Source organism: Ciona intestinalis, chromosome 9, assembly GCF_000224145.3.
Source record: "Ciona intestinalis chromosome 9, KH, whole genome shotgun sequence".
Classification (NCBI taxonomy): Eukaryota; Metazoa; Chordata; class Ascidiacea; order Phlebobranchia; family Cionidae; genus Ciona; species Ciona intestinalis.
In genome coordinates, this window is record NC_020174.2 from 2,468,065 (window position 1) to 2,477,862 (window position 9,798).

The window sequence follows — 9,798 nt, forward strand, 5'->3', positions numbered from 1 at the left end:
ATCTAATCATTTGAACTAAAAGCTTCAGAAAAACACATATATGTATGAATACCAGAATATGCATGATAATTAAAATATCTTCCAGAAAAACACGCAATAACACACCTGTGGATGATGCTTTCCAATATCAGTTAACAGGAGATGGTTTATATTTGAAACTAAAGATTTTGGGGAATCTATTCTTGCAATTAATTGTGGGATCACCTGTTGGGATATTGTTCAGTTGAAAAATATATTTTTTAAAGATATTAAGTTGTATCTTCAATTATGCTAAAATTAATATTTGGTAAAATTAACACAATATAATGTAGTTTACAATGTTCTATATAAACTATATTCTATTCTGTATGGGTGAGACTCTAGGTATCCCATGGGACCTAAAATGTAGGCCATTTTGCATGATTTGCCTGATTAACCTATGTTTAAACTAAGTTAGATAATAACACTTTAGGAATATAATGCAGTTCAATGTCCTACATTTAACAATGTTCTATTCTGCATGGTTAGATCATACGGAAGAGCACACCATGGGATCTGGGATTTAGACCAGTTTGCATTATTACTCTATGTTTAAACTAACTTGACACTAACACTTTGTGAAAGAATGGTATATATTAAACCACGTTCTATTCTATATAGGTAAGATCCTATGGTGGGACAAAGCCACGGGACCTAGAAATTCGTCCAGTTTTTCTTATTATCATGTGTTTAATCTATAAAAAAAGCAAGTAGGATTTATGGGAAAAGTTTGCTACACGACACATGCAAATATTTTAGATGTGTTTCATATATTTACCTGCAGCCAGTTTTCTATCTTGATTGTTTTAATTCCTTCCACGATGACATCGTGTAACTTATGGTGGTGGCCATATTCAAACCATAATGTTAATACTCTGTTGAAAAAATAACATGTATTATATGTAGTATGGTGGGGTAAGATTGGACATGTTTTCATTTTTTGTCCCATTTGGTGATAAACAAAGAATATTTACAAAGTTAAACAACCGCAACTTGGCGAGTTAAAAGAGCGTTGTTAATTGTTTAAAACACCATCAGGAAAAACGGTTTTAAGTCCTCGTAGTATCCCATTCTACCCCACAGTACTATATTATATGCATATTAGGATAAAAAAAAACTTGTATTATACTTATATATAAATATGAAGAAAACTTATCACAGAGCCACAGTCATATACATTTGTTTAGTTGGGCACCAATTAGTGGGGTGGCAAGGGGACATTGCACCCCATTCTATAAAACCAATGTGTCACATTAAATACTTTAAATTATAAATTGACATATAGGTATGTTTAGAACATTTATTTTTAACCACAAAAAAGTTTACCAAAAAAATGTGGTAGGTAAAAAGAAAATCATGTTTTTGCTTTTATTTTATAACTTCCCACCTGAGTGTGTCTTGCAGAGAGTTGCCATGGGATAAAGCGATTGAATGAAAGAATCCTTGAACTGATGGAATCGCGTATGTGAGAATTGTGGAGCTGAAATCTGGTTGCTATAAAATATTTGTAAAGTTTATTTGACAAATTTAAAATATTTCATTTTGTAGTTTTTTGAACATTTTTATTTATGCTATTATTTATAGCCCATAGCTCCATTTATATATAAAAAAACAGGTTGAAAGTTGGTGTCATTTAAAATACACTTATTTAACCATAAATACAACATTACGTTTGCATATATCAGTTAACATTTATTATGTCTGAAACCTATGGTACCCCACTTAATAATGTTAAGAACCGCCTTGTTATAAAGCTTCAATAGGTAAACAGAGCAACTTACAAGTATTTCTGTATGGGGTGATTTAACAGATTTCACAAATAGGGGGTTGGACCAAAAATGATTCATGAATTTTTAATAATATAGTAGGGTGGGGTAAGAGTAGACGTTTTTTAATAACATAGTACAGTGGGGTAAGAGTGGACATGTTTTTATTCAACTTTCTCGTCGCATTTGTTAATAAACAAAGAATATTTACAGAATTATAAAACCGTAGCTCCGCAACTTTAAAAAAAGGTTGTTAATTCTTGAGTAAAAAGGGAATGCTAACAATATCCCATCTTACCCCACATTACTACATTACTTATAATTATGGCACAAAACCAAATGGGTAACCATACACATAAGAAAATACAAAAAATTCATTACCGCGATATTTTTCAACTGGATAGGTTGATTAAGTTCAGGATCAGAACAACTCAAGTCAGAATCCTCACTGCTATCGTCCTTACTTAAACCTGTGTATGAGTATGTGTGGTTAAAAAAAAAATTATTTACACATTATTTTAAAAAATAAAATAATGTGACTTTTTAAAAGACATTCTTGCAAAAATTTTCTTAATAATTTTTTGTTTTGCAAATTTTTTTATAAAAATTTGTCAATTTCGTTCAAAATTTTTATTTTTTATAAACTTGGATATAATTTATTTATTAATATTATAAAAAAGTCTTACCTTTTTCCAAATAATCTGGTATTTCCCGGGGTAGTTGACTTTCAGTGGCAATGTCAAGTTTGTTTTTATAAAACAAAACGCACTCAAAGTTTACAACTGCCCATGAGTGCCATGCCTGTAATATTATTCAGTTTAATAAACGCCATACTACTATACTAACTCAAGTATTTGTTATTACATTTTTTCAAACCAAATTTCCTTGAAATGTTGTTGCACATTCTATTTTACTTGGAAATTATAACTTTACTGATTTATTGCCATGGCTGGATATCAGCCAGAGTTTACCAATATATATATATACTGAGTCAAGGTAGTTGCGACACATTAAATAAATTTAATTGCTTAGGTATTTAAAATAACTTATTTGAAAAAAAGCTGCGATATTATTGAAATTTCCCCAAAATAATTTAATTAACAAGATAAAACAATTTCTTTAGAACATTACATAGGCTTTATACCTTATACCAACTGCGGTCATGCTCTGTAGAAAGTTTATGAAAGTTGATGACTTGAGAAATATTTTGGTCGCTCAATCCTTTCATGTCCTGATGCCATGCACCCAATTTCAGGAAACACCTTCAGTAAATTAATGTAAAAAACATGTTATAAAAATGATCAGTAAAATGATAATAGTAATGAGGATACTGCTGATAATAGTAATGAGGATAAGTTCCATTCAAATGCACCAAAAAATATTCTTTTCAAAAAAGGCAAAAAAGAGGGTTTGATGAAGAAACTTTACTCTTTCTCTATTATACTTTTGAATAAATAGGAAAATGTAAACCATATATAGCAAAATAAAAACAAAGTCATTTTAAACATTGTTTCAAAAAAATTAAAAAATATTTTCGTCAAAAAAAACTGGTATATACCGTTTGTAAAAACGAGATTAGGAAACACCATTTGAAATAAAAGATTGGGAAACACTGTTAAAAAACAGTCATGAAACACTGTTCTGAACCTTACAACAATCACCTTGATAATAGATGGTTTAATTCACTTCTTTGATCAGCATCAGATAATGTGGAAGGCACGTTTTGAATGCTAGCAACAAACTTATGCATTCTGGTTAATGCTTCTTCCTTCTTATTCTGTTTCCAAATGTGCTTAATATAAGCAAATGATACATAAGGGTAAGTTGTGGGTAATGGCTTGTTGGGCTCTTTCCTTGGATCCATGTTAAGAAGTTTGACCAGAGTCTTGTGAGCTAGCACCTATAAAAAACAATAGTTATGATTTAGAATTGTTCCTAAAAATGGAGGAAAATCCACTCAATCTAAAAAAAAGAGCGAATATTATTTGAAAATTGTTTGGGGGAATTTTAATAATTTTATATAAATCTAATCAATACTCAAAAATAAGTAAAAAAAATGACTTTTAAGCAATTAGGGGTTCAGCAGAGCTATAAATAAATGTGGTATATATATATACGAAGTATTCAGGTAGTGAATCATTCAGGTAGGGAAAGTATAACATATATATATAAAATATTCAGTAATGACACATTCTGCATACCTCTCTACCAGTTTTCATGCAAAGACTTGAAAACTTGAGCAAAGTTCTCATGTCTTCCTGTGGTGAAACAACCAGAGATCGAACTTGAATTATTCGCTGCCAATCTTCAAGTTTCCTCTGGCAACCCTAGGTGTTAAAACAAATCTAAATTATTGTTTGTTTTTGCATGGAGCACCTTGGGCTAGAACTTGGGTAGATAGCTCACTATAAATGGTATTAGACATTCTCATTGGAGTTGAAGCAATAATGGCTATATGTCTCTCTTGCCCAAAAAATCATGCTAAAACAAATTGTGCTCTGTATCTCACATAGGGATATCAGACAATCTAGCAGTGACTGCTTTGTTGAAGCAATTACTGCTAAATGTCTTGTCTAAAAAAAAGATGTCAAAACAAATCATGCTTTGTATTTCACAATAAATGGTTATAGACAACCTAGGAGTGATTGCTCTGTTGGAGCAATTGCTGCTAACTGTCTCGGGCAAAAACAAATGCAAATTATGGTATAAACCACTCAGGTTATGGTCAACAGGTAGAAAAGTAGAAAATACTTTAGTTAAAAACACAAATTAAAAACCCACTAACTTTAAGTTAAATAAAAACAACTGCTAATTGCCAATGGATAAGTAGGTAGTGGAAACACTTGTGCTTTTGTTAAAAAAGTAGAAAGTAGAAACAGTTACGCTTTTGTTGGAAAAAATATAAAAAAAACAAAACAACTATGCTAGTTGCAAACATAAATTCATACCCAGCTAATATCAAGTTAAATAAAGAGGTCCTTACCTGTAGTCTGTCCCACCATGCTTGTCTGATCACGGCACGTCTATCCGGCATCAACTTGTAATGTATAACTTCTTCCAATTCAGCGAGGAGTTGACAGTTAACCAACGCAGGGTAAGCTCTGCTGTGAGATTCACCCGCTAGAGCCGTCAACTCACTGTCGAGTATCTCACGTGCTTCACTGATGCACTGGATGTAAAAAAGCTTATGCTGATGCGGCACTTTATCAATCAAGCATTTTTTTATATAACTGATGCTGACACAGAAATTTATCAAACATTTTTAAACATAATTTTTATACGAATTATGAATTTTTTAAAAGAAAATGATACAGCATGTAACAGGAAGATATAAGAATGAGTTTAATATCAGAAAAAAGTTGAAAATTAACCAAATGCGCTAAAAAGTGTTGCGTCAGTTTAGAAAAAAAAAATAGCCAAAGTTGAGTGATTTTTCTTATGGAAAATTTCATGCATTTTTGCTGGACGAGCATGGCATTTTTGTCTAATTACAAATTCTAAATTTGTGTTAGAATGCACGTTTGTGCTTTGTATTAGAATGCACAAATGCTACTACCATTCTATAATCCTATAGTTGTCTTATAATGCTATAGGTGTCTGTGGAAAGTAGTGTTTTAGTATTTAAATTCATTTCAGTTTGCACTTTAATACAACTAGTTAGAATATAAAAATTGTTACACCTGACATGTATAATGTTTCAAAAAGGGCCATGATTATATTTTTTAATGTCTAGATGAATGGCATTAACCTTTTTCTCACTGTTTAGTAAAGCTAATCAATCAAAAACCAGCAAACCACCCAATTTTTTATAATAAATTCAAGCTAGAAAGAGTTGTAAAACTTAGCTAAAAATAGTTGTATTTGAAAATGATCTAACTTTAAGTATCATACCAACAAAAAATCAAAACTTGTGTACTGATAGAAAAGAAGCTGTTTTGTTTTTAGAAACTTTGGTGGTATCTTTAGATCACAGTTAAGCACTTCTATTCATATACAAATTTTTATTTTTTGTTGGCACAACTTTTAATATAGTTTCCACAAATCCCTATACCTCTTGTGCTTGTGGGAAATGTCCTTGGTGTATTGCGATGACAGCTCGATACAAGGTCCCATCATAATGCTCACGTGGTATCATGCATGTGTATTCATCCATACTGTTCCATTTTCCAAGTCCCCATGCAGCAGCTGCAGCCAAGCGAGCCATTCGTTTCTTAGCATCACCTACCATACATGTGGACCATTGCTCTTCTGCATAACTATGCAAGTTGTCCCTGAACAAAAAAATGGCTTTCTCACAGTAGGTAAAATGTTTATTTTACTTGAATGAATGTATGAAAAAATGCTTTATCCTTCTGTGCCGGGAAAATGACAGTTGTATATCACGGTATTACATTTCATACCTACTGCTTACCAGTTACCACGTGTTAAATTTTTTAATGATTTTTGGCTGAGAAATTATACAAACTATTAGTGACCACTGGATTTGTCGCAAAGTGTCTTGCCCAAGAACACATACATCTACAGTTGTAGCAGCAAGGCGCCTTTTTACCTTAACCTCTGGGTTAGAGAAAAGCACGCAAACTACTGTGCCACGACGCTGGACTACTTCGGAAATGCTATGACTGCATCGCAAGATTATTATAACTAACTATAAGAATTATTCAAATTGACTGTATTTTTTATTGTTCTGAAAACGTGCAAAAATTGTAACAGAAAAATAATATCTTTTCATTTCATTTAATTACAGAAAGCTAAAATTTTAATATTTTGCAACAAAACAGAGTAAACAGTTGCTAGCGATAGTTATTTAACATTTTATAACAAAATCTGTTGTTTCAATAGCATAGGCAATATTTCTATTAAAACACACTTACCATTCCCCTAATGCTTCCAAACACCTCATGTATCCAATCTTATGTTCGCTCATTCTTTCTTCTCTCATTTTCTCATCGGGACAATCAACTTCAGATAACGGAACTCGTAACTTGGTGTGGTAGGCGTTCTTTGCTTCAACCCATTTATGTAATCTCTCATACCATTCAACGTTGATATTATGCTGTTGCTGAAATGCATTACGTGTTAGCTATAGTACTGTGGGGTAAGATGGGATATCATTAGGACATAAATCCCAATGCACATAAATCAAAATATAGTACTGTGGGGTAAGAATAAGATGGAATATTCTTAGCACAAAAATCCCAAAATTTTTTTAACAATAAACAAAGCACTTATGAGTTGTAATGATACAGTTATATAATTCTTTAAATATTCTTTGTTACCAGATTTGACGGAAAAAAAGAATAAAAACAAGTATTATCTTATCCCACCCTACTATATATGTTCAGTTAGAAATTGAATTATTTATCAAAAAAACTGTTTTTAACAAAGTCTGTATCCAATCTTCCCAGACCAAGTGAAAAAACTTCATGGTTCGCCGACAGAAAACCAATTTAACACAAAGTACTGTATATATTATACCACTAATCATAATGGGTAGTAAATTAAAATGGGTCGTGGCCAAAAACGTTTAAACAGTCCTGATTTATAATATTATCTTTTGCATTGCATGCTGTGTGTATGTTCAGTTTAATGATAAATGTTACCACAAAACTGTATTTAATATAAAATTTGTTTAATTTTCTTTTGCTGAAATGCATCACATGTTAACACTAGAAAAGATAAAAACAATTTTTTTAAGGTAAATCTGATTACGTTTGGTTTCTGTATGGTGTTGATGTAACATTGAAGTGCTCCATCTGCTGCTTCTGGTTGACCAAGTTTACTGTTGATGCTGTTAGATATGATAATAAAGATGTTAACACCATCTTTAATTAAACTAATAGAGTACTGTAGGGTAGGATGGGATACTGCTACGGCCAAATACCATATTTTCTGATCATGTTTTGAACAATTAACAACACTCTTTTAGGGTCATGAAGCTACAGTTACATAAATTGTGATATTCTATGTTTTCTACCAAACAAAAAAAATGTCCTATTTTACTCTATCCTACTGTACATTCTGTTAAAAAACCTATGTTGAAAATTTAAAAAGCACCACTAATTCAGATAGAATTTTTGAATGTTACATCCGTGAATGTTAAATCTGTAATAAAAAGCCTTGGTTTATTGCATCATTATAAAATTTCTTTTGTTGTTTCACATGATAATTGTATAGTATAAACTCTATAAAGTCTGTTAAATTGCTCAGGTTTATAAAAAGTTGAAAAAACACTGATCCTAACATTAAAAACAAAGAAAAACACAATATTAATATATTTACTTGATCAGATCACCAATGACAGCACTTGATTTATTTTTGCTGAACTCCAGTTCCTTATAATGTAAAGCTTTGGCAAACGCTCTACATCTTGATGCTGTTTCACCAAGTAAAGCTACACCATTGTCATCAGACATGGGTAGTGGGCCCTGAAACAACATTACAATTAATACATTATATAAACAGATTAAATCGTACCAGTGTTTCCTAGCCTTATTTGCGTTTACGATTTTCAGAGCTACCTAACAGTCTGTCTCTAGCTGTGTGTATCAAAATACCCAAAAAAAACATTTTTATTTGGTTATATTTCATTTTTACTTTATTCACCAATTTTTCAACTTTTATTATTTTTATAACCTTTTTTACCATCAATTTTGTATATTGCGTTACTCAGACTATACTTTTATTAATAAAGCCAAGTCTTAGTAATTTTTATGTTTTAGCAGCAGTATGCAGCATCAAATAATTTAAAATGCAAATAACAACTTACAACACTGTATGGAGCAGCATTTTTTTTAAACTGGGGTTACTTTATCCTCGTATTTAGAGGGTAAATGAGCTACCAATCAAAATCCGCAGAAAAATTGTGCAAATTATAGTACTTTACCAGACATTAAAACTCATGCCAAAGAGCGAGCGCATTTGTTGCATTAAATATAATTGATGTAATTAGTTGTTTTCGCTTTTTAATAAATGAGCGCCATCTGTTGAAGGTAAATTTGATAAGCATCTTTGTTAAGGGTAATGCATAAAAAAAAGATTAAGAACCACTGATATAGACCTTATCTGTGTGTTCCATAAACTCTGCAAGGTTAAGTAAAGTGTGAGTGACTTCCGGTGGTACGTCGGGTGCAGCAAGTGCCATCTGTATGCAAGTGATCAACTCATTCTGTTGCCCTTCATCCAGTTCACTCCAACATGACAGGAATGATGCATTGAATAAATGTCTGGGTGAAAAAGTAAAATTTATTTTTATTGGAGAAAGGATATGTGGAATTTATTAAAAAAGTCAATAAAAATTTATTTAAATTGTATTTTTGATATATTATACCCCACAAGAACAAGTATCGGCAGTACAGCCACAATATTAATAAAAACAATTAACATGTATTGTGAAAAAATACAATATTTAAGTTGCATATGACTGCAACAGTATGTAGTAGAATTTTTAACAATATATAGGCACTGGCTAAATATAACTCGATTTAGAAAAACAACAGTCATTATAACAGAGATGTTTGGTTTCATATGCCCGCTTATGAGTTACCATCTGTGTAACATTGTGGGAGATTTTCTATCCATTGACAACTTATACAACCCACTAGCGATCAATGGGTTAGAACAATTTCCAATAAGTGACTAGAACTCTAGCCCTAGACACACACACCTACAATGGTAGCAACATGCTTGGAAAAGTAACCCTTGGGTTAACGACATGCACGCGAAGCACTGTGCCATAGTGTTGTTAGTGGTTTAAGCGTCAATACGTGTATTGAAATATTCTTAAGTAACAATGGCTGTAGCCTTATTTATTTATAAATTGCGTTGTGTATTAGAAGCTATTTAAATATAAGTATAATGGTTTGGATGTTTTTATACATAGTAATAATAATAGATTCCTCACCTTGCTAATGGAGTGTAAGTCTTGGCGAACGCAGAGCAAGCTTTTAATGCAAGAGATGGAGATTCTTTTAATAATTCAACACTTAAATGACGCAAACATTCTAACCAATCA

General features: G+C 31.6%; 1 protein-coding gene across 1 annotated transcript in view; it reads right to left on the minus strand.

Annotated features, from left to right (window-relative positions):
* Nucleotides 1–9,798, minus strand: part of LOC100178479 (serine/threonine-protein kinase mTOR-like) — a 43,390-nt gene that overhangs the window by 8,986 nt on the left and 24,606 nt on the right. The window contains exons 32-46 of the mRNA XM_018813254.2: nucleotides 9,688–9,769; nucleotides 8,845–9,010; nucleotides 8,067–8,212; nucleotides 7,497–7,575; nucleotides 6,659–6,846; nucleotides 5,836–6,055; nucleotides 4,768–4,953; nucleotides 3,986–4,111; nucleotides 3,446–3,684; nucleotides 2,929–3,046; nucleotides 2,471–2,585; nucleotides 2,166–2,254; nucleotides 1,406–1,512; nucleotides 797–893; nucleotides 106–204 (exon numbers count right to left, since the gene is read on the minus strand). Of these exons, the coding sequence (XP_018668799.1) occupies nucleotides 106–204; nucleotides 797–893; nucleotides 1,406–1,512; nucleotides 2,166–2,254; nucleotides 2,471–2,585; nucleotides 2,929–3,046; nucleotides 3,446–3,684; nucleotides 3,986–4,111; nucleotides 4,768–4,953; nucleotides 5,836–6,055; nucleotides 6,659–6,846; nucleotides 7,497–7,575; nucleotides 8,067–8,212; nucleotides 8,845–9,010; nucleotides 9,688–9,769 (2,057 nt within the window). The remainder of the gene's footprint in view (nucleotides 1–105; nucleotides 205–796; nucleotides 894–1,405; nucleotides 1,513–2,165; nucleotides 2,255–2,470; nucleotides 2,586–2,928; nucleotides 3,047–3,445; nucleotides 3,685–3,985; nucleotides 4,112–4,767; nucleotides 4,954–5,835; nucleotides 6,056–6,658; nucleotides 6,847–7,496; nucleotides 7,576–8,066; nucleotides 8,213–8,844; nucleotides 9,011–9,687; nucleotides 9,770–9,798) is intronic.